At 25.7% G+C, this 27,081-nt stretch overlaps 1 protein-coding gene across 1 annotated transcript in view; it reads left to right on the top strand.

The window, feature by feature from the left end:
* The window catches only part of LOC111640581 (helicase domino-like), a gene marked incomplete at its 3' end in the record, with an annotated part of 167,347 nt that overhangs the window by 99,757 nt on the left and 40,509 nt on the right, over nt 1–27,081 (top strand). Inside the window, exons 20-33 of the mRNA XM_023386605.1 lie at nt 356–542; nt 4,406–4,594; nt 6,126–6,393; nt 6,588–6,899; nt 6,973–7,149; nt 7,955–8,091; nt 12,633–12,940; nt 14,228–14,430; nt 15,157–15,326; nt 16,176–16,372; nt 17,313–17,427; nt 17,721–17,864; nt 18,390–18,560; nt 20,275–20,358. Coding sequence (XP_023242373.1) covers nt 356–542; nt 4,406–4,594; nt 6,126–6,393; nt 6,588–6,899; nt 6,973–7,149; nt 7,955–8,091; nt 12,633–12,940; nt 14,228–14,430; nt 15,157–15,326; nt 16,176–16,372; nt 17,313–17,427; nt 17,721–17,864; nt 18,390–18,560; nt 20,275–20,358 — 2,662 coding nt within the window. The remainder of the gene's footprint in view (nt 1–355; nt 543–4,405; nt 4,595–6,125; nt 6,394–6,587; nt 6,900–6,972; nt 7,150–7,954; nt 8,092–12,632; nt 12,941–14,227; nt 14,431–15,156; nt 15,327–16,175; nt 16,373–17,312; nt 17,428–17,720; nt 17,865–18,389; nt 18,561–20,274; nt 20,359–27,081) is intronic.

Genomic DNA, 27,081 nt, shown 5'->3' with positions numbered 1-27,081 from the left:
ACAAATTTCTTGAAACACTTAAATATTAACTAAATGTTGACAAAGTTTACAATAGATTTGGGGTAGGAAAAATCTGTTATTCCAAGATCCTCTAAAAGGAGATAAAATTACATTGATTTGGCAGGATCTAGAAAAAATTTATTCCGAGAAATCCATTGTTCCATGATCTGTGAAAATGAGATTCTACTGTATTATGAACTGAAAAATAATTTTCTTGATGATGATTATTTAAATTCCACTAAAATATTTCTAATTAATCTTTTTACTTCATTTATTTTTGAAAAATTTTATATTAATCTAACCCTTTTTTACAGTAACTTTTATAAAATTTTAAGTTTTATTACATTTTTGATAGAACAAAAGAAACATTAACAACTGGAAATTTTATGAGTGTAATCAATGTCCTGATGCAATTAAGGAAAGTCTGCAACCATCCAAATTTATTTGAATCTCGTCCTACTGTTTCTCCATTTATGATGGAAGGAATATGTTTCTATTTGGCTTCTTTAGTAGGAAAAATTCTTGAATATGATCCTTTCAAAGTAGGTATAATTTGTAAAAACATTAAATTTTTCTTTGTTATATTAAAAATATTAAGTTATAATATTTATAAAAATTAAATATATGTAAAAATATTTTTATATTTTTAATATATCTCAAGACTGTTGAACATAATCCACAAGCAATAATCCAGTTTGCAAAGCAGTTCAGTCTGGCCCATTAGTAGCTGGAAAAATATCTATGTTTGGTAAAGAATAAAGTTATATGACCTATATACCTTTATGTATTGATATATCAGATGTTTTAATAAGAAGAGTGAAATTTCACATGAAATCATTAAACACTGTACCCATATAATTCATCAAGGGAAACTGTGTGTAAAAATTTTTTAATGAAATTTGTAATGAATAAAGCATTGAAGTTATAAATTTAATATGATTAAAAGACCTTAACTGTAGACAGTTCAAAAACTTTTTTTAAAAATATGATGGTAAAATTTATTATAGCCATGTTAGTTGACTCTGTAGAGGAGCTAAGCTTATTAGAACAGTTCTAATCAGTCCTTCTAGCACAAATAAAAAGATTTTTAAGAAGGATTTACTTATTTAGAGGAACCCAAATAATTTGGCAAGTAATAATTTTTGTAGGTATGACAAAATATATTGCTGACCTGAATTTGAACCTGCATGGAAGACAGCTTGTTAATCAGCAATTTAAAAATATTTAAGTATTAATATTTAAAAAGTTGAATCTGTTAAAAATCAATTGATCAATAATATTTTGAGATCAACAAGAGTTTTATTGACAGATGAAAAAACAACAAATATTAAAAAATATTCACACTCATAAGTAAATTTGAAAAGTGAATTTTAAGAAAGGTTTATCAATTTTAGAAATAATGAACTATTTATGAAAATGTTTAGTCATTCCAAAATCATGAGGAAAAAAATTCCAATTAGAAATAATTGCTCTTCAATATAACCCATTTCTTTCTATAGCAGAAGATATATAATTATAAAATACAAGATAAGTAGTGTGTTTCAGAAATATTTAGATAAATTTCACAATCTTACAGAGGGAAAAACCCAAATAAAAAAATTGAGCTCTTTTTGATCTGAAACTTAATGAGTTCTTAATGAGTAGTAATGACATTATTTCTATATTTTAAGCCTGACTATGTATGGTATTAGTAATTAAATTTATTTACTAATCACAATTTGTTAAACATCTTATTTGTTAATTCTTCTGTATGTTTTTGCTAATAGAATCATTTAGATAGTGTAATTAGATTTAAAAATGAGAAATGATTTTATTTTATTAATTATTTACATCAGTTAAATTTTATTTCAATTATTAATACACAATCAATACAGATATATTTATTAAAAATTAAAATTAAAATAACCTTACTAGTAAAACATATAATTACTTGGTATTTATATGTAATTCATTTTCATTAGTTATGTATTAATTATTAAGTTACATAAAAGCAGGTTTTTTTCTTATGAATCTACTTTCTCTATTTTCTTTTGATAAATATTAAATTATTATAATATTAATAATAATAATATCAATGAACAACTAGTCATTAGTACTTCACTTCAAATAATTNGCATAATCTATATTAAAATTAAGACTGATTAATAAAATAATTATTTAATATTTATTACAATAAACATTTATTTTTTTTTATTATCATTATTATTATTTAATATAAATTTAAGAAGTGAACGAAATAGCAAATTTTAGCGATTTTTTTTAAAATTAAATATTAATGTAATAATTAATTGTAAAAATGTATAGAATAACAGTAAGACATGAAAACTGGACTATAAGAAAAAAAAATTATATACACATGTTACAAAATATCTCAATGAATGTTAATCATTTTAGATATTTGTAGTTATTAAACTACAAATATCTACAATAGATAACAATCATAAAAATTTTTTAATATTAGTAATTAAAATTGTAGAATTTTAGATTTTTTAAATTGTGTAATGTAAAAAAATGTTTTTTATTGCATATATTTGATATTTTTTTAATTGTTTAGGTAAACTTCAAACATTAGATAAATTGCTCTGGCAATTGAAAAGTGAAGGACACAGAGTACTAATTTTTACACAGATGACAAGGATGCTTGATGTGTTTGAACAGTTTTTAAATCACCATGGCCATACTTATTTGAGATTAGATGGAACTACAAGAGTCGATCAAAGACAGGTGATTATTTAATTATTAAAAACTTTACACACACAATTTAAAATAATTGTGTTCTACTTGTTTAGTTTCACTATATCATATAAATTCAAGAACTTTATCATATCATATAATAATATACTTTTTTTATATAGGCTTTTGTTCTAGATTTAAAAAAAAAAACTGATTTTTAATTTGTAATTATAAGTTATGACATCAAACAATAATTATATTGGATAGATCTGAATATTTTAGTGGAACTCTGAAGAAACAAAAAAAAAAATAATTGCAAAACAACAACTAATAACTACGGAACCAACTTTTTAATTCATGATAGTTTTCAGGAAGATTTTTTAATTTTATTTTTAGTTTATACTCAAGCAAATAAATTCAGTATTAGTGCAAATCAACCAATTTTAACAAGTAATGCTTCATCTGGCATAATAAAAAATTTGACTAGTGGCATATCAACAATAGCAACCACTAAACCTGTCGTTCGAGTAGCTCCATTGAACATCAATCCTGTTTCAAATACTACTGTTTCAGGTAATAGTTATGAAATATTTATGTTCTCGTATTTTTTAATTTAAAAAATATTTTTCTAAGATAAAATCCTATACAGATTAGACTAACCTTTAGCTTTAGTCCAAATTAATTAGCTTCAGTATTAATGTCTAGCTAAAAGACAATCTGATGAAGCCTGGCTTTAGATATTTGGCAGTTCTGTACAGTTTATGAGATAATGGATTGGCAATATTTGCTATCTCATATGTTGAGTAGGCCAAAGAGAATTATCATGTTTGAACTATATGTTCATACAGGTATGAAGCTTATGTGAATAAGATGTCAAGAAGGAAAGATTTGTGTACACTGTAATTAGAAAAATGATAATAGGGAGAGTTAATATCAGTAATAAAATAAAAAATGGGCATAATTTACACTTGCATTTGTTTTGTTCACCAGATTGAAGCATTTTTCTCAGATTTGTGGAAAAGTGCCAATCTTTAGATTTCATCACTTTAAAGAACATAGTGCTTGAGTTTGTCTCAGAAATAAATAACTTAGTAGTCATATAAATTTTATTTTAAATTGGAAGTTATTGTTTATTAATGAATACAGAGTAGTATCTTATTAGTTGTGGGATATGAATTAAGTTATCTTTCATACAAAAATGAAATTATAAATACTTATATATGAATAGTAAGCCAGGCTGAAAAAATGCATTTAAATATCATTATACATCATTCTTGAAAATGAAATTTCCCTTAAGTTGCATTTTTAAATATTTTGGCAAATGGTGTATTTTAAACTTACTTCATTAAATTTAAACTTTGAAAATGATATCCTCATTGTGTCATTTCTATAAAAAATTAAAAAAAAATCTTTTTATAGTGTCCACATTGATGTTCTATTATCCAGTCAGAAGTAACAATCTAATGAGCCTGTTATTTAGAAAGTGTTATTCCTCATCTAACTAACATACATACAATTCATATTTGTTTTATCAGTGTGGGTTTAAAAAGTCTCACTATTTTTTCCAAGAAGAAAAAATCAAATGCCTAGNTAATTCTCAAATTAAAAGTGGTTTAATTTTTAAATATATTAAATATTTAAAAAAGTATCTATTTACTTGTTGTTATATTGTTTTAAACTATATTTTTTACTGAATTTGCTCATTAATACTTTATTAATTTCTGACTTTCAGAATGTAAATCTTTGGTCTTTGAATCTTTTAATTATTGATTTGGAGCTTTATTTAACTGCATTTGCTGCACATCGTATTAAAAAGTTTCAAACATCTGCTCGATTCATAGAAGATATAAATAGTCAACCTGAACCTGCTCCACGATGTCCTCCTGGTAAGCTTCGTCTTCAAGTAAAGGCACCAAATCAGGTAAATTTCAAAAAAGCATATTGAAGTAAATTCCAAAATATGTTGTTTGAAAATTTTTCATAAATCTTATTATTTAGGAAATTATTTATTTATTTTAATTTAATTACAATATTATTAGCAATAAAAATTGTTCAGTATAATAAAATATAATTGATATAGGCAAATCTATGAATGAAAGTAATATCTCAAATACTATAGTAGAGATAACTGAGACTTATCACATTGCTACTGGTAACATCAAAATGACATTTCTATCATCAGAAGTGTTATTTTGATGTTATCTGTAGTAGCAGTGTGATAAGTCTCTGTTATTACTAATATAAAAGCTGTTGTCTGTGTATGAATTATTTATAACTCCTACAATTTTTGTCCAATGCAGATGAAATTTTGGTTATATTCATTTTATGTTGTGATGAAAACTAGACTACTTATTTTATGGAAATATTAGCTACAGAATAAATGTTTTATAGATTTCGGATTAATGGTCACTCTTACATTGCAGTAACATCAGTGACCATGTGACATTCACTCTTGACAATGAAATTTCCCTTAAGTTGCATTTTTAAATATTTTGGCAAATGGTGTATTTTAAACTTACTTCATTAAATTTAAACTTTGAAAATGATATCCTCATTGTGTCATTTCTATAAAAAATTAAAAAAAAATCTTTTTATAGTGTCCACATTGATGTTCTATTATCCAGTCAGAAGTAACAATCTAATGAGCCTGTTATTTAGAAAGTGTTATTCCTCATCTAACTAACATACATACAATTCATATTTGTTTTATCAGTGTGGGTTTAAAAAGTCTCACTATTTTTTCCAAGAAGAAAAAATCAAATGCCTAGAGGAAAGCATTTTGGTTAAGTAAATTCTAGATCTAAAAGAATAAGAACAACTGAGACCCCTGAAGGTCTTGAAGTTTGACTTGAGCAATGGCATTGTTAAGAGCTGCAGAAACAGCATCACATCATCAATCATCAAAACAATACTCAGGTTTCTATTACTAAAGGAAGACAACAAGGAAATCTATTAAAAGGCAATAGTGTTTACTCAGAATGTAGTGTATAAAGAAATTTTATAAAGAAAGATTTTAATTTAAAGGCCTAAATCTGTTTTTTATGTGTGTAAGTGAATTCTCTATTACTCCTACCTTTTTTGTCCACTCTAGGTGAAATTTTGTTTTCTTACTCTTTATGTTACAATGGATAGTATGAACTACTCAATTTTTAGAAATATTAATAACTCTTCTTGAATTTCTTTAAATCTTTACTCTTCTCAATTCTTTAATCTTTACTTTCTCATAAAAAGTATTCCATTATGCTTGATGGGGGAATTTTTAGTAGATTAATAAATGATTCATTTTTGATGTTCCTTTGTATACAGATTCAAAATTTATATATTTATATTTAAAAATATATCAGACACGCTATTTGATAAACAATACACTTTAACTTATACAAATATGTATTTTATAAATAGATAGAATATTTCTTTTCAGTTCTTATTAACAAAATAATAATTTCTTTTAGACAAATGGTTCAACGAATCCAGGGACTTCACCAAAGGCACCAGCTATTGTACGAACTGCAATGCAAGGAGTTACAAGATCGACATTAGTGTCTTCTCCAATATCTAATCAGCAGCAAAGGATAGTTGTTGTTTCTGGTCCAAATTCTGCTCCTTCATCTCGTGCCACTAGTCCTGTTGCTGCTATTGGAATTGGAAATAATCCAACAATTAATCAAACATCTTCAACAGAGTATACTCTTCAATTAATACAACAGTCTACAAGCAGTAGTAAGTATTAAATATTTTGAAAGATATTTATTATTAAATTCCTTTAGAGCATAAGATTTATTATAGGTAAATAGGCATCACAAATTAAATGGTATACTAATATTGAATGCTAGATATACTTAGATTAACTTGTATTGATTTTATTATTTTAAAACGGTATTTAACTTTTAAAAGAAAATATATTTTTTCTTTAGATTTTTCTGTTGCACAATTAACTCCAGTCAGTTTAGCATCACAAATGGTAACAACAACTCCAATCACTGTTCAGATCCAACAAACAGGACAAGGAGGTGCAAGATTGGCTATGCCTTTAGGAATTGGAAGATTGGTCCAGACAGCTACTGGACAGCATATATTATTGACACCAGCTTCAACAGTTGGAAATGCAAATTCTGAAACATTAACTCTTGGACAGTTTCAACAGTCAGTTGCTGTTACGCCAACTATTGCTGGAAATGTTTCTGCTTCTGTAGTAGTCCAAGTTCCACCTATAGCTACTCCTTCTGGTAGGTTTATATTACACAAAATAAAAAATTAAAATAAATACATACATTATTTATTTTTTAATTTTATTTTTAGTTTATACTCAAGCAAATAAATTCAGTATTAGTGCAAATCAACCAATTTTAACAAGTAATGCTTCATCTGGCATAATAAAAAATTTGACTAGTGGCATATCAACAATAGCAACCACTAAACCTGTCGTTCGAGTAGCTCCATTGAACATCAATCCTGTTTCAAATACTACTGTTTCAGGTAATAGTTATGAAATATTTATGTTCTCGTATTTTTTAATTTAAAAAATATTTTTCTAAGATAAAATCCTATACAGATTAGACTAACCTTTAGCTTTAGTCCAAATTAATTAGCTTCAGTATTAATGTCTAGCTAAAAGACAATCTGATGAAGCCTGGCTTTAGATATTTGGCAGTTCTGTACAGTTTATGAGATAATGGATTGGCAATATTTGCTATCTCATATGTTGAGTAGGCCAAAGAGAATTATCATGTTTGAACTATATGTTCATACAGGTATGAAGCTTATGTGAATAAGATGTCAAGAAGGAAAGATTTGTGTACACTGTAATTAGAAAAATGATAATAGGGAGAGTTAATATCAGTAATAAAATAAAAAATGGGCATAATTTACACTTGCATTTGTTTTGTTCACCAGATTGAAGCATTTTTCTCAGATTTGTGGAAAAGTGCCAATCTTTAGATTTCATCACTTTAAAGAACATAGTGCTTGAGTTTGTCTCAGAAATAAATAACTTAGTAGTCATATAAATTTTATTTTAAATTGGAAGTTATTGTTTATTAATGAATACAGAGTAGTATCTTATTAGTTGTGGGATATGAATTAAGTTATCTTTCATACAAAAATGAAATTATAAATACTTATATATGAATAGTAAGCCAGGCTGAAAAAATGCATTTAAATATCATTATACATCATTCTTAAAATTATTTATATATATAATATATTAATACAATTTTACTCTAAAAAACAAATTTATAAGCTGTAATAATTTATCATTTATGTATTTTTTTTTATCATTTAGGCTCTTCTGTGTATAGTACTAAATCACCTGTAATGCATATTCCTACAAAACCAGTTACACGTTCCGACAATCAGTCTCAATTACCATTCAAAACAGATTATAAGAAGAATGATAACAGAAAGTCAATATTTTACATGGTATTTATATATTTCATAATCATTATTCTGTGTCTATTTAGAAATATTTCCTAATTTTATAATTAAGATATTAACTATTGTTAACTTTTCAGTTTATCTTAATATATTAATATTAATTAATATGATAGTAACAATAATTAATTTTCTGCTTCTAAAATAGATTCCATAATAAAATTATTTTAAATCATAATAGGAGCTTTTACAGTTCTATTGTAAATGAATTTGAGATGATTATCACTATAATTTACATATTGTATTTCCATGCGTATTTTTCACACTTTTTTTGGCATTTTTTATTAATCGAAAATTGAGATGTGAAAAATATGCAAATTATTTTTGAAAGTAGATATATCAGTAATTATTTACTAATTATTCAACCTTTGGTACAGTGTAGTTCTATGTAGAGAAAAATTTTTCCTCTTCATAAATCTGCTAACCCATTCTTGGTCAGCCTTAAACTCAAGGGAAGAAATATTTTGTGTCTGAGCAATACTTCAAGTCCATAATTGCAACATATCATGTGTTACAGCAAAGCCGTTATTGTGCTTTTCTTCAAGATACTGTAATAGTTCTTCCTTAAATTGGAGATACTTTCCAGTCTCGAAGTGCTCTCATATTGGACCTTTCATTGCTTAGAGCTTTTTGTTTACACCAGTAGGAAACAAGTGTCTCACTAATGCCATATTTTCATTTGTCCTCTCTATTTCTGTTCTGTTCTGCAAAGCAGATTACTTTAATTTTATACTGTGTGGTAAAACTGTTTTTTTCTTGCCATCTCACAAAATTGCAGTTAACACTACTCAGTATGACACTAAGGAACCTTGTAAGGAAAAGTGCTATAAAGCATCATAATTTGCAATTAACAACTGCCGATATTCTCTACCCTCATAGCTTCCAGCAAGTACAAAGATACCATACTGTTAAGCTTATACAATGAAATGAGGGTAAATAAAGTTCCTATATACCGTAAAAGTTTTTGTTGGCATGTCCTATCTCCTACACTAAACAAAGTATACAATTCAGTATGAGAAGTCTTGCATTTTTCATGCAAAAACTACTCAAATATTTTGTTTTCTCTAAAAACATTTCCTAGAAATACGGATGTGAAAATTGTGTTTGGAAATATGGTAATATTGATTGAGTTAAGATCATTGAAGATAGTATCATAACAGTTCTGTATGGTGATTTTTTCTAATATAATTAGTCTTATACTTTTAAATTTAATTTTTAATTGAATAAAATAATAAATAATATATACAGTAAAAACTGCTTAGGCGACCACCTGCATTCGACGGGCACCTGTCAAAATGGGCAAAAATTTCTGGCACCAAATAGTTTACCCATAGAGTCTTCGGATAAGTTACCTGTATTAAACAACCACCTGTGTAACGCGACCGCGGGCATAGATTTTTGGTCCGAAACAACATACAACACCTGTAATAAGCGACCACTTTCGCGAGTGTATCTGGTCTAAACTATTGTTCGAACCCATCTCAACAACGTTTCCTCCTCCTAATATAATGAATTAGTGTAAACTCTCGTTCGAACTCATCCTGGGCACTTCTCCCACCCTTGAAATTACGTTCAGGTGTTAATAAATTAGTCTAGCAAGAAAGGAAATTCATTTCAGTTTGTTGGAAAATGTCGGAAAAACAAAAGAAATGCAAAGTGTTGGCGTTAGAAGATCGTGTTAAAATTATCAGAGAAAGTGAAAATGGTTTATCACAACGGCAATTAGTGACGAAGTTTAACTGGAAAAACAAAATTTATTTTACCGTACACCTACAGTATTTTCCTTGGGGGTTTAAAATATTGTACACGATACAATTAATCGGCTGATCTCATCGTTTGATAAAATCTATTTTTATTTATTTATTTTGAAGCTCATATACAGTACACGTGCGATAAATAGTTTCTGTATCAACCTACCTTATTTCCACGATATTTTTAGAAAAATAATATCCAAGTAATTTTCGCAGGCAAAATATTCAAAAAACAATAAACGCATTAATGCAAAAATCAGTTTTACAGGCAACTTTCCTTTTTCAAATGTAATGAAATCGTATTATGAGAAAAAATAATAAAATCGTTTTATTATTAATTAATAATTTTCTTGTTGTACTTAAGAAAATATTAAATATAAAAAATACAGTATTTTTAAAGTTAAACTAACAAAAACCAAAGCCAAAACCAAAGTGATGTAGAGATAGGACGCACTTGTATATCGATGACGTAATACACATAACTGAGGAGCAAACGAAAAGAATCGAGTTGAATTAATTAAGTCGAAAAAAAAGAAAGTCTGCATTATAATCGAGAATATGCGACTATTGTATTAATCTTTGAAATATTGGTATTAAATCTGTCTTACAAAATCACGAAGACTCCCGTAAATCGAGTTATCCGATAAGAATAAAATACAATACTAATATAGTCCTATCGCTGAAAAAATTCGCTTCTTTTGCTCACGTCGAGTTTTGCTTTTAGTAGAAATGGCTAAAAAGTGCGCAAAATACGTACGGAAATAGGGTATTACGACACCACCTGTATTGGACGACCACCTGTCTAAAAGACCACTATTTGAAGGAACCGTGGGTGGTCTCCATAGACAGGTTTTACTGTATATTATTGATTCAATTAGTTAAAAAAAATGATGTTATCTTTCCTTTTTAATATTTTACTGTATCCTTTAATTTATATCTGATTTAAAAAAATAAAATAAACTTGATTATAGTTAGTAATTATCATTTAAAGAATATTACAACATTTTTATATTTGCTTATTAAAACAATGAATAAAATCAAGATCAGTTTTTAATAAAACTGTTATATTTCAGATTCAGATTATTTTATTATTACTGGGTTAATGCCACATTTTGGAAACCTGTTTTTATCAGCATTATACAAAATGTTAATTACATTAGACAGAATTAGAAAATGTAAAGAGATATACTTAGTATTCTTAGTTTCATGAGAGATTATTTTTAATATAATTAATACAGATAATAGAGTATAAAAATGTACATCTTTTTCAGTACTGACATTGACAATGTACTAGTGACATGTAGGTTGTTGAGAGTTAGAGTACTTCTTTAATTTTGTTTTAACAAATTAAGAACTAATATGTAAATAATCAATATTTGTATATAAAAATTTTACTTTTATATATGAATATTGATTTATTATACATTTACTGTTAATTTTTCAGTTATGTGAAAATAAAATTATTATATTGTATATTTTAGACAAAGAATAATTTTTGAAACATTAAGAATATGTAATTGAAATAAACAGTTAAGAGTAATTTTATTATTTATACTAATTTACACTATTTATTATAGTTATTAATGATTTCTTATTAAGGCTTATGTGAGAATATGGTTGAGGGTTAGGCTCTGTAGTCGTCGAGTTGGTAAAACCCACTCACAAGGTCACTGGATAGCTTTAAATAAGAGGGCTAGTTGTTGAGTGGGGAGTGCGGTGGTAAGTCGATAGGGTGAATTAGTTCCGAGCAATAATTGATATCGACACTAGTTAAACAAAATAACAAATTTAATATGGAACGGAAACAGGTTAAGTACGTAGGGGAGGTTACATGCTATAACTACTTAACAACTAATAACAGAGAGAGAGTTTACATATATCTCTAATTATTGCTCTAAGTACAATACCTCAGGAACTAACCCAACAGTTCTGGATCCTATTTATATGATGTCAGCGAGACGATTGTGGAGGTTGCTTTTGAGGGAGACGGGAGCCTGGAGATGGCAAGATGAGTTGTGTGACAGACAGAAGCTTGTCTTCTTGCTTCTGGGAGAGTGTCTGCTTGGATGATCGGGTGCAACCCGTTTTTATATGCGTTGTTCATGAGAATTGAACCGGGTGACTTTGATTTAAATGCATTTCAAGTTTGAGTTGGGTGCATGTTCAACGGATACAGGCTGTCAAGAACTGGACGATTTGGCAGAATTATTGCTATTTTCTAGCCTTTTGATGGCTCTCCTTGCCTCATAATTCCATATGTTTGACAGTTTCCCATCATTAGTAATTGACTGTCTTGAATAAGATTGTAACGCAAGTCCAAGCATTGTAGTAATTGTTGACTTAGTCTGATATTTGTTCGGTTTTTATCTGTCAGAAAATCTAGAGAAAAAGATGTGGATTTTTTCCACCTTGTCCTCTTTTCACCACTTGACCTTTTGGTCGCCTTTTTCTCAGATAGAATATTACTTTAAATATCCAATTAACATCGATGAAAACAACAGTGGAAATGAAAAAGGGGCTGAAATCTCACACTTAAAATCAGTTATATATACACAAAACTGTTAAATTTCATTGCAGTGTAGATTTCGATATAGTTTGTAGTTGTACATACATTTATGTAAGCTTTTTTGATTATTAGATTTATTGTATTTATTCATAAAATAAATACAGTAATCATGGAAAGCATTTCAAATAAAATCATCTTTTAATTTTTTTATTTATGAATTCTGATTATTAAAATTATTATTTTGTTTGATTTAATAATAATTTTCATTTCAGGAATCTTTAGTTGAAAAACGCAATGAAAGACAAAAAGAGAAATTGGAAAGATTGGGTTATATCAATGCAAGAAGATGTGTTGCACGTCCTCTTTATGGATTAGACCTTATTAAAACTGTTACTGTAGTAAATGATATTCAACCATGTTCTCAGTCAAAGCCATGGCATGGAATGGGATATGTCAATTGCTACAATGCTCCTTATGTTCAAGAAAGATGTTCTGACTATTGGTATTATACTCAAGCACTTTCTTCCATGATTCATACTCCAGAATCTTACCTCGAAGAATTAAAAGATATTATTACAAGGTTTGTCTAAATATTTTATTTCATTACACTTTTATTTATAATAATTAATGCAAATATTTGAATGCACTTTTGTTAATTACATGTTAATTACATGCCAACTATCTGTACTTATATTTATTGATCTTAAAATAAACAGATTTTAGTAAATTTTTCTAATTGATAATTGTTCTGATTACAAATTTTTGGTTTATTTTTATTTGTTATATATTTTTGCATAGATTTATATTACTATGTTTCTTCAAGCTTTATTTTATTTTCATTTGTTATGTTATAATAATATATTTTATAAATAGCATTTGCAACATATCTTATGTTATAAATAATTTAAAAAGTATATAAATAATAAAATATAATTAAAATATAAATAATTTTGTAAACTGACATGTTACATAAGTTTTAAAATTATGCAACATTCAGTTTTTGTCTTAATACATCATTATTGAAGAATAAATAGTTCATTGATGTAACTGCTAGTTTACATTATGAGCATGATTAACATTGTTTTTAAATGATATCAATTGTAAAATGTTGCCTACTGAAAGTTATTCAATGTTGAGAACTCAGGAAAATATCAAAATCATAAACATTTTTGAAGTTTCTAAGAATTTTGAGGAATGTTGAAAATAGTCAGACTTTGTCAATGAGTACCATAATTATTGGGAATTATTAATATTGTCTTGTCCTTGTTGACCATGATAATTTTGGTCTTTTTCCATAATATATATATGTTTTGGAAAAAGTCCAGAATTATAATATATGGACTAGATATACTAAAAAGTACCTCTTAAAAAAATGATCATGAAAATCATTGGAATCTAATATGTTTATGTACACTGTTATTGATTCACCATAGAATAAATCATTTTAACATGTTTGCATTACACTACATTTTATAAAATTAGCTTTTGTTTCTTTCAATTATTTTGATATTTTTATCCTAACTATACTCTTTTGTATGCTTGTGTGTAAATCATACAAAAGTATAAATGATTTTATAAATTCACATCGTAACTTTTTTTTATATTATTATTATTATTATTATTTAAATCAAAAAAACACAACACCTCAATTTGCTGAGAAAAAATTTTTTCTCAGCAAATTAAGGTGTTGTGTTTTTTTGATTTATATACTAATGCTGAGTGAGTGTACATCAATTATTATTATAATTTTTTAATTTTAAGAATACCTCTTTAAAAATTTTTAGCTTATACTTTTCATAAATGTATGTATGCTACCTAAGAAAAATTTTAAAAATTAAAATTTTTTTATATTTTTAAAATCTGTTAGGTATGTTTTTGTCGTTCCTGGTGTTACTGCACCTCAAATTACAATGCATACATCTCATCCATCTCCATCTGCTGTGAATGAAGAAAAGCATAGAGTTCAATTTTTGCATCAAGAACTATCTGCTAGATGTTCTTTACTCCATCCAATAACAAGTAACACCAGAACTCAATTTCCTGAATTGAGGCTTATTCAGTATGATTGTGGTAAGTATGACAAGCAATTTGCATTTTTGTAATTTGCAATTTGCAATGATTAATTTATATTTTAATTTATCTTAAAATGCATATCAGTTATTCAGATTATTTTTTTTAAAAATTATAAGATAATGTAACAAATAAAAAATATTATTTAATTTTTTATTCTTTCATTTCATGATTAATTTATATTCAGTATTTTCCTCAAATAAATTCAATGATCCTGTATTGTAAATATAATAGAGCATTTCTATTATATTTAAATATATAATGCTTTGTTCTATTTAAAATATAGCATAATCTATATTAAAATTAAGACTGATTAATAAAATAATTATTTAATATTTATTACAATAAACATTTATTTTTTTTTATTATCATTATTATTATTTAATATAAATTTAAGAAGTGAACGAAATAGCAAATTTTAGCGATTTTTTTTAAAATTAAATATTAATGTAATAATTAATTGTAAAAATGTATAGAATAACAGTAAGACATGAAAACTGGACTATAAGAAAAAAAAATTATATACACATGTTACAAAATATCTCAATGAATGTTAATCATTTTAGATATTTGTAGTTATTAAACTACAAATATCTACAATAGATAACAATCATAAAAATTTTTTAATATTAGTAATTAAAATTGTAGAATTTTAGATTTTTTAAATTGTGTAATGTAAAAAAATGTTTTTTATTGCATATATTTGATATTTTTTTAATTGTTTAGGTAAACTTCAAACATTAGATAAATTGCTCTGGCAATTGAAAAGTGAAGGACACAGAGTACTAATTTTTACACAGATGACAAGGATGCTTGATGTGTTTGAACAGTTTTTAAATCACCATGGCCATACTTATTTGAGATTAGATGGAACTACAAGAGTCGATCAAAGACAGGTGATTATTTAATTATTAAAAACTTTACACACACAATTTAAAATAATTGTGTTCTACTTGTTTAGTTTCACTATATCATATAAATTCAAGAACTTTATCATATCATATAATAATATACTTTTTTTATATAGGCTTTTGTTCTAGATTTAAAAAAAAAAAACTGATTTTTAATTTGTAATTATAAGTTATGACATCAAACAATAATTATATTGGATAGATCTGAATATTTTAGTGGAACTCTGAAGAAACAAAAAAAAAAATAATTGCAAAACAACAACTAATAACTACGGAACCAACTTTTTAATTCATGATAGTTTTCAGGAAGTATTTTCTTCCCATCTTCTATGAATTACCCATTCTATTTTCAAAATTAAACAGATTTTATAAAATAATACATTGGAAATGCAAAATTATTTTTATATTCTTAAATTTATTTTTAAAAAAATACTTTTTTAAGTTGAAGTAATTTATTGTGTCACATTTTTTGTTTTCAAAAAAATCAATTTCTATTAATTTTGATGTTATATGATGCTTGAAGTATCTGTTAAAGTCAACAGTATTTTACATAGACCAACTGAATTAATCACAGTGACATAAAAATAAATCTTATGGCATTGACAGTGCCATTGAAGTTATCAAAAGTTTAAATCCTTTTTTTTTCTTATTATATATATTAAGTTACATATTTCTCTTGTCACAAAAACATGTAAAATCATTGATTTTAATATTAAATGAAATCTGTCAAATGCTCTTTTATTTAAATAATATATACATAATGTATAATGATTAATATATGTATGCAACTTTTTATTTAATATAAATTTCTAAAAATTTTTGTTTCACTATTAGGTACTAATGGAAAGATTTAATGCTGATAGAAGAATATTTTGTTTCATTTTATCAACACGATCTGGTGGAATTGGAGTAAATTTGACAGGTGCAGATACTGTTATTTTTTATGACAGTGATTGGAATCCAACAATGGATGCTCAAGCTCAAGATCGATGCCATAGAATAGGCCAAACTAGAGATGTTCACATATACAGGTAACTTCTATAATTATATTTGATATAAGAAAATTATGAAGATTTGTATTTCTGTACAAAATTATAATTAGTCAATTAGGTATTTAAGCATTAACATACTTGTATTTAACATAAACATCTATTTATTTTCAATGAATATTAAATTAAATATTATAAATGCTTTTCAAAAACTTCCTAGAAGTCAGTTTTTGCTAAAGATATACAGTATACAGTAATGCCTTGGTTTTTGTTTACTTCGGTTATCGTCTGTTTCGGTTTTTGTCAATGTTTTTCGCGAAAAATTTGTCAGATTTCATTGGCATGTTCGCGTGACCTCCTGCTAATTTTGCAAACACATAGGACGACCCATGTGTTTTCCTGCTGAGTGTGGCATTGTTTCTAATTATGTGAACATTACCTTGTGCATCTAGCCAAACAATTTCATTGCTTTCCTTTCCTTTTAGCTCCATCATGGGATCAAAGAAAGTTTCCAGAGCCATAGTGTTTCGAATGCCATGATAAATGTTTATTTATTCTCTACATTAGGTTTTTTATATTCATTTTATATTAATTTCTTATTAGTTTTCATATTAAATACAATATTTATTCTCTATAAAATATGTTTTTGGTATGTATTTTGGAGTGTGTAGAATGAATTAATTGGATTTACATTGATTCATATGGAAATAATTGCCTCAGTTTTTGTCAGTTTTGGATTTTTTCGCTTGACGGATTATCAAGAAAACAGAGGTATCACTGTATATTAAAAACAAACAAATAAATTATTCAGTATATTTTTTACTTATAAATTATAAATATATATTAAAATGTAATTCAGAAGATATATAACTTCCATACATTATTTATATATTTAATATGAAATAAATATAATAATTATTATTATTTAATTGAATTTTGTATATATTCATAGATGATTAAAATATGTATATTTTTAAATTAGACTGATAAGTGAAAGAACTGTAGAAGAAAACATTTTGAAAAAAGCTAATCAGAAAAGATTACTTGGTGATTTAGCCATAGAAGGAGGGAACTTTACTACTGCATTCTTCAAAAAAGTATATAAATATTGAAGTTTTCATTTATTTTATTATAAATAATAATATCTTTTTGTGTGTAATGATAGATAATTTTTGAAATTAATTTTTTTTCCTGCAAAATTTATGTACAGTTTCTAATTGAAATAATTAGAAAAAATTGATCAGATTTAATTAATTAAATTATTCTAGTTTTTTTTTGTTAATCAACAGAACTAATATATCCACAATATAGATTTATAATACATTTAATTAATTCATTTGTTGTTATAAAATGCAAATTAAATAATTAGTTTGATAACTTTTCTCTGTAGAATACAATTAGAGATTTGTTTGGAATTGATCTATCAGTATCAGAAGAAGTTGATATTAAAGGAGATGATGATAACAAACCAAACTTTGAATTAGAAGAAAAATTATCAGAAGGAGATAAATTAACACAAACTCAGTTTGAACAGGTAATAAAATAATAATATTTTCTATAAATTGAATCTAGACTTCATTTTTAAAATTTTTTGTTTTAATTGTGAAATTATTTTTATTAATTTATTTTATTAAATTTTAGAAGATATGTAAAATATTTTATAGTAATTAGTTTTCTGAATATATTAATTGTAAATCACTCTTGTTCAAAAATAAATGTATTAAATATTTAATATTACATAAGACTCATAAATATATGAAAATATGGAGGAGAAAAAATTATATATTTTTTTATTTTTTCAATTTTTATCTTTTAAAGATATTTTTTGTGACAAACTATCTTCAAATGTTTTTCCAAAACAAGCAAATAGTTTTTTAATTAAATTTTGTATTTTAATTAAATTTTAATTTTTTAATTAAAATTTTAATTAAATTTTGTAATCTTATACAAAATGCTCAAATTAGTCATTAATTATTATTTTGCATTTTGATGTTTATTATAAATAAAGATTTTATTTGTGTATAAACACTAATTTTATTTATTAATTTTTAATATGTAGGCACTTGGCATGGCAGAAGAAGAACTTGATGTTCAAGCTGCAAAAACAGCAAGAGCAGAAGCTGCTGCTGAATTAGCAGAATTTGATGAATCAATTCCTATTGATGTTGATAGTCGTGATAATGAAGAAAAATCTCAAGCTGAAGAAGAATTAGACAAACTAATGGAACAGGTAAAAAAAAATTATCTTTTTATTTGTTTAAAATATATATCTTTTCTTCAGTTTGTATGATTGATACTATATTTTAACTGTATTATCAGTTGAGATAATTATCAATGGAAAATGGGGAGATTGTTTATTTGAATACATACCTATATAAATAAATGGTTGGTATGCATATCAAAACCCAATAAAATAATATTAGGCTTTGAGATGCATACCACCATATAATTATTGGGGTAATGTGGCATGATTTAATTCAGCAATTGTTTGACATTAATTATTTGACTACATTATATTTTTATATTTATACATATTTAATACAAAGTTTAATTTGTTTTTATGTTGAAACAAATAGCAATTGTTTTAGTATATTCATTTTTACCATTTAAATAAATGATGGTTCAGCTTTTTTCATATTAATGCAAAAAATGCATTAATGTCAGCAAAACTGTGAATTAATGCATGTCTATTAATGTTAGTATTTAATTTTCTAGAAGAGAGATTTTTTTACAATAAAATATTAGATCACTTTTTCGAAAACTGAATGCACTATTATTTTCTGTGGGTTGATCATAATTAATTACATTATGAAAAATATGTAGAAAAGAATTAATTTAATTGTTGAATTTTCAGTTGATATATGTTAGTGTCTTCCATTAAGAAATTTATGGCTAAATTTTTTTATTAATTATTATATTAATTAATGAAATCAATAAAGTTGTTTTGAAGGAAGTTAATTTAATCTGAAGATATTGAATATAATTTGTGATGAGTAGATTTATTTATACATATTCATAAGTAAGAGATTATTATTATGAATAACAAAGTTTGCCATCATTATCATTGTGTTCTTTCTTCTCTTCATAAATTGACACATACAGGTTGACAGTAAAAGAAGTTGATTTATCACTTATTTGTGTCAGTTTCTGCTCTTCAGGCATTACAGGCATAGATTGTTGATCATTTAGCATGGAGATCATGCTACTAATGGCAGCTCTGTTTCTACAGATAACAGAATATATGAATGTATTTCAGGAAGAATTTTAAATATATTTATATTTATGCCATATACCATTACAAATGTTAACAATACTGTGGAGAACACGTATATGTGATACAATAATTATAATTGAGATGATAGCAAGGTCAATGGTAGCTGTTGGGATAGGTAAGAGATTGAGATTTTGATTCATTACATTAAATGTAAATGAATAAGATGGATCAATACTTTCATTAAATGAATATACAGAATGAAGCAAGGTTATATTTTGTTCGGCATCTGGAAAATTTTAGAGAGATGAATAGTTTCAGAATTTGGTTATACCAATATTCATTTCATTAATCAATAATTTAATATCAGAATGGGGAATACATTGGACTCTAGCAAGTAGGAATTATTGACTTTTCAGTTTTTAAATATTTTGAAATTTCAGATCAAAAGCACAATATTGTTAACTAATATTATGTTATCATTTGTAATATTTTTATATTATAAATTTAGATTGTTTAGTTTTTGATATGTATAAATTAGAACTTTATGGTAAGACTATGTCAATGAGCATTATTAATAACATTAAAATAGTTGTCACCTTCACTATATAAAGCTGAATCTGTATAAATTGAAGAAAAGATATTTATGTTGTTTTCTGGTTGGTTGATTTAAATAAATTATAATATAAAGTTAGTTAAAGTATAATGTTAATTATGTTACAATTTGTTTCAGTTGAGTCCTGTAGAAAAATATGCAATGCAATTTTTGGAATCATTACAAGAACCATTTTCATTAGAGCAGTTAAAACAAGCAGAGGTAAATAATTTTAAGTTAAAAACCTTTTAAAAAATATTTATAAATTATTCACTTTTTCTTACATATTTTTATGTCTATAATGTGTTCTGTTATTACTAAAATGAGACAATTTAATTTTGTGTATATAAAATTAAAATTTTTCATTTTATTTTAAACAAAATAGTATTGACTATGTAGATGTACATTGTTAATATTACAGATTTTATAAAGATTATTGTATTAATTACCATAATTTAATCAATTGATATTTTGAGTTAAAATTAGAATGTAAAAGTTTAAAATATTTTGTGACATCAAATATTTTGAAACAGATAATTGTGTATACAGTAGAGCGTCGTTTATCCGAATCAATTGGGGACTGGGGTTGTTCGGATAACCAATTATGTACGAAAAAATATATTAATTTATCCCATGTTGAAATTTTTTTCTGTTGCATGTCACTTCGCATTGAATTTTTGACAATTTTAAGCCTAATGAAGACTATTGTATCGTGAAAAATTATTTTTTTATTTTGTACAAACAAAATAAATATATTGAAAAATATAAAAACAATAAAAAATTATACTTCAGAAGTTAATTTAGTATCAAAAACGTAAAATATTTGAGTAGCCGAAGACATAGCCAAAGATTACAGCGCCACAGCACTGGCGAAAATTTAAATTTGTCGACTGGAATTCCTTCGGATAACCCACCTTCGGATAAACGATGCTCTACTGTAATTAACTACCTTTAAAAATTTTTTAAATAAATTATTATTTTATAATATAATCTTGTAGTAGTTATAAAATTATAATTTAGTGTAGTTTTGATTTTTAAAAAAATATTTTATTATAAAATAATTATTAAACTCTATGCATTCAGTGTAAAATTGTTGAAATTTCAATCTTAAAATTAAATACAGTTATTTTTAATAACAATAGTATTGATTATTAATTTATATTTAGCTAAATAATCAAAATATTTATAATGAGCTGTATAAATTATCAGTTATTAGTGATAAATTATATATGTGTGTCATTCATAAATACATTTTTTCATGTAGTTAACTTAAATAATATCAGGCACCCACAGTATTAGTGTACTACATACTTCAGACATTTCTTGAGTATTAGTGGCATTTTATTTTAAAGATAAAAAAAATAAAAACAGATATGATTAAAAAAATTATTCTGTGTTAAACTATAATACAGTACTACATACTTCAGACATTTCTTGAGTATTAGTGGCATTTTATTTTAAAGATAAAAAAAATAAAAACAGATATGATTAAAAAAATTATTCTGTATTAAACTATAATACAGTAGAGCGTCGATTATTTGAATGTCGATTAACCGAAACGTCAATTAACCAAAAACTTTCCAGTTGGCAAATTTAAATTTCTGCTAGTGCTGTGGCACTACAATCTTTGGCTATGTCTTGGGCTACTCCAATATTATTTTTGTTTTGTTTAGCTGGTAGCACTAGTTCGACCATGAGAAGGTACTTAAGGACATGCCAGGATTTGAACGAATTTCAACAAGGGATAGGTTAATATATTTTTTCTTACATAATCAGTTATCTGAAAAATCGATTTTCTGAACAAACCCAGTCCCCAACTGATTTGGATAATCGATGCTCTACTATACTAATAAATATAATTAATTTAACTCACAAAGATAAAAATGCTTGCAAAAATATTTAAAGAAAAAAATCTTAGGTGACAAAAAGCTTTGGACACCTTCAGTATTTATAGAAAATATCTCAAGCAGTATAAAAATGAGAAGTTTTTACTTATTTAAATATTATTGCATACTTTTAATTTGCATGTTACATGAAAATAGCAATATTTATTTAGTGTAAGTTTATAAATTTGTTTTATAACAAATGGCATCTGGAAAAGCAGTAAGTAATTGTAAATTTTCATGTAAAGGGAAAGTTCTTGCATTAAATAACTTTAAAACTAAACATTGACAAATCAAGTTTTTATACAGAATTATCAAAGTGGTCATCATTTACAGAATTAGTAATTAAATAAAGTGCATCCATGAGTAAAGAGACTTGTTGGCTATTTAAATATCATAAATTCTACAGATTGGAGTCATTGTATAAGTGAATATTGTTGGATATTTCTTCAGGTAAGATAATAGTGCAAAATGTCAGCATGAGAATATAATGGTTGTGTGTCAATATGTGATTTTTTTTCTCAAGCTAACTAAAACCTATTAACTAAGCCTCAAATAAAATTTGACTAAAATGAGGAAAGGAAAGTCAAAGATGGATGCAGCAACAGTGGAATAGCATTCTTTCAGCAATAAAGCCCAGTTTGAGGTTTGCATTTGAAACAACAAAAAGAAGTGATTCAAAGAAAGCATGAATTATTTCATTGTGAGTGTTTTAATTGTACAACAAAGTTCTCAGAAAGCATTATTTATTATGGAGTTGCATGACTGCCCAAGGTTTTCGCACTCTGCTTGTAATTGATGGAACAAATAGAATTAAGAAAAATAACAGCAGATCCTTTAAGAAAGCTTTCTTCCATATTTGGAAAAACTGCAAAACCCAAATATAATTTTCTAACAGGATGGTTCAAGTTGCCAAACTGCCACAACAATAAGTTATGAGTTGCAAATCACATATTAATATGTTGAGTTGGACATCTAGACCTTAACAGTCCAGATCTTTTTCCCACTGGAAGTCAGAAAAAGATCTCATTAGACAGTGACTGGCTTATGTCAAAAAATTCAGGAAGTTTTGGATAAAATTACTCAAGATGACTGTCCGGCTCTTATTAAAAATCTGCAAACATGTAAATGCAGTAATACAGGCAAAAGTTGATATAACTTGATACTAATCAGTAGTGTTCAAAGTATTTTCTGTCGATGCTAGAGGTATCTGAAGTTTTTTGTTACTTATGTTTACTTTAAGTATTTATTTAAAATTCATTCAAGTATTTGAACTTTTATTGTGTTATTTATGGGAATAAAGGTCACAGTTTAATATACAATAATTTCAGTAAACAAATTTATTACCTTTTTTTTATTATATAAATAAAACAATTATAAATAACACAGTTTAAAATCAAGCAGTGTTTGAGGTATTTTTTTCTTTGGATTGTATAGTTTTTTAAATAGAATAAGATTTATTAAGGAAATAATAATTTAGAAAATGAATTATTTTTTAAAATTAATTTCAAATTGATTTTTAATTTATATTCTTTATGAACTGAAAACATTATTTTGATGCCTAATAAATTATATAATAGTAGAAATCTGTAATGAAAAAAGTGTGTTTTTTAATTTGATGAAGTTATTTACATTTATATGTTCTTTTTATCTAAGAATTTTACTTTCATAGCTCTGTTATATATAACAGAGGGAAAGTATGGTAATTGGTCAAAAGTTGACTGCCAAGATTTTTACATTTTTAGACTCTGGACACCTTGAAATGTCAAGAAATGCAATTTGGAAGTTTTTTCTATATATATAGATGTTAGTGTGGGGGCACGATTTTGTTCACCCTTTGAAGCTTAATAACTCCTGAGCTTTTTGTCAAAAATTTCTGAAATTATGCAGGGAGGTTTGTGTATTAGGGTGAATTGATGATATTAATTTTTGGTTGTTAAAAGGTTGACAGGGTGGGGAGATAAAGAAGTCATGTGTCGTATCTCGAGTAGGGTACGACTTAATGATGATTTTACTCATTATTAGCATTTACAATTTTATAAAATCCATCCCTATCCTTAAAATTAAGTTTTTTGCCATTTTATAATATTTAAAAAATAAAAAAAGTTTTTAATAATAAAATATCATGACAGATGGTGCCATACACACAGTTTTAAATGTTGTCAGGAAAGTTAAGCGACTTGTTGCTGGATTTTATTATTTTACTTTGATGTAGCTATTAATTAATTAATAACATTTTTCAGAAAATTAATTTTTATGAAAATATTAGGTCTGATTAATAAGAATTTTCAAAATTATGAAATGAAATGAGTTTCACACGTTTAAAAATAATGTATTTTTTACTAAAGCAGGTGCACTTCACAATCAATCCCCTTAATATATACATCCACTATAATTCTTAGTGGTTTGTAAATGCAACCTTATTTACATATCTTATTACATTTTAAGTAGATGTATTCTATGGCAATATACTACATTCCAGCCTGGTTATTATTTTTAAATTTTTATCTTACTTTTAGCATTAGGTGTATTTAATATTTTAGACATAATCTGTCTTATTTATATTTATTTTTTATTATGTTGGTTGATTTTATTTTATTTTTTTTTTGTTATGGGTCTTGTTATTTATTAGAGGAGGAGATCTGCTGTCCAGCAACATTTTCTAATGTAAATGAAATAAATAATATATACATGATATAGTCTGTATTAAATTTCTTGTATGTTCAATGTGGATTGTATTTGTTTTAATTACAATTAAATAATTATGGAGATCTTTAGGAATCAGTGTATGGGATTGTGGGATTGTCCATAAATTATGTAATGCTATTTTTATACTTTCAACTACCATGTAACCTGCTGTAATGTTCCATAATGCATCATACATATCAATCTCCACAATGCTTATCTCAGATTGGTTCTTTTAATTGTATCAATATGTACTAAGGAATATTATACATGACACAAGGTCTGAACACTACATTATTTTATTAATTATGTGTAAGGCAGTGACATAAACAGTGCAGTTTGCTGTTCAATCTCTTCAAAAACAAAAATGAATCACTTTGTTATCCAAGGGTTGAGATCCTAGCATTATGTAATGTTTTAAATATCCCACCCTCTTGTTACACAATAACAACAATTATTTGCATACCCATATCTGCATTACATAATTTATGAACAGTCCTTATGTTTATATCTGTAATTTATATAAAATATAGTGTAATTTAAATTAATTAGCGTGATTGGCTAAACACAAGATGGAAACTTTGGATTAAAAAATTATGGAATGTAAAAAATTTTAATTAAAAAATTATTTTAAAAAATTTAATAAATTTTAAAAGACAAAATAGAACTGAACTATATCAGAATAGATTTGTCATCATTATTGTTGTCCAGAATTGAAATCATTTTTTATCTCAAACAACTATAAAAAAGTAATTAGGAAGTATTTGATAAATAACTATTCAAAATATATACAGATTATGACAAACTTTTAATTTCAAGTGTGCTGTATTTTAAAATCTTTGATTAAATCTTGGAAGTGAAAGAAAAATAATGGCAGCATTTTCAGTTTAGACTTGTATGATAGACAGAATGTAGGCCACATGTCTTAGATTATGAAACTTTGATTCTGATTGGCTATGTGTGACATTACATATATATGATGGACTCTCAAATGACTCTCAATTATTATATCCCAAGTTTACTATATACATAAATAACAAGGATCAACAAAATTATTTGCTATATCAAAAGTCCACTGTCCATAATACTACTATATATGATAACTGATTACTATTTAGTAAGTGATAATCATGTAATTTTACTTTCCTAGCTGTTATAAAACAAAGGGAAGGCATTGTAATCTGTCAAATTTTGACCATTTTAGATTTTTGCATTTCTTGACATTTTAAGGTTGTCTGATTCCAAAAACATCAAAAAAAGAGAGATATAAATTTGTGTGTGCGCTTTGGCCTGTATTTTGCTTTATATCTCAGGGCCCCCCATGGACCAAAAATTTTGAAATTTAACAGTAATGCTTCTATTTCTGGGGCATTGATGCTAATACATTTTGGAGATTATAAATCAAGGGAGAATTGGGAGGGGTAGACGATCATAGCTAGAGCACGGTCTGACTTAATGAAAATTTTACTTATTATTAGCATTTACAATATTTTTAAAGACTCTCCCCTACCCCAAAGATAAGACTTTTGCCTTTTTATAATAAATGATATTATAACGAATTATTTCTTAACCTCTCTAGTTCAGGTGCTTAGAAAGTCATGCGAGAGCCCTTGATTTTCTAAGTTGAATTGTAGTAATATTTTTCTGTCAATCCATCTATCTGTTTATTTATCTTTGTCTTCTCTATATATTTATCTTACTACTGATTTGTCTGCTTGTCAAAAAGATAAACAATAATTAACAGTTTAGGATTATTTAAACAAATACTATTTTAAAAAAAATGAACAAAAGGTATTCTAAAACAATATGATATTGATATAAAATGGAGACATTAATTCCATTCTGAAATAGGAATTGATGAACAAATGATTCTTATAAATATCAATAAATTGAAACAAACAGTGAATATTCCAGAAGTAATGAAAAAAATTTAAAATATAAAATCCTCAGAAAAAATTAGAGAATATTTAAAATTGCATTATTATATTTACATTTAAATATTACCAGATTGTTATCAGTATCTGTTTCACTTGACTACAAACTAGTAAAACTAGCATATTGGATAATTATGCTTATTAGGAATTAAATATGTAAATTAGAGAAAATTATAATAATATTTCTATCTAGTCTTACATAAATCAAATATATATACTGATACAATGATTATATTTTGTTCATAAGAAAAACTTAAATTTTCATATAATGTTGTAATAAATAAAAAATTCTTTATTTTGATTATGCTGGTAAAATTGAAAAAAAAAACTTATTACATTTATAACTGTCAGAATCATTTATTAATCCTAAAGTGTTTTCAGAGATGATTTTTTTCAGCTTTCCGATAGATTAATCTGTAATACTTATTATATTTAACATCAAA

Source organism: Centruroides sculpturatus, unplaced genomic scaffold (assembly GCF_000671375.1).
Source record: "Centruroides sculpturatus isolate CEXI.00-Female unplaced genomic scaffold, Cexi_2.0 scaffold1354, whole genome shotgun sequence".
NCBI lineage: Eukaryota > Metazoa > Arthropoda > Arachnida > Scorpiones > Buthidae > Centruroides > Centruroides sculpturatus.
The sequence above is the reverse complement of the archived record's forward strand: the minus strand, read 5'-3'. Positions and strand labels throughout refer to the sequence as shown.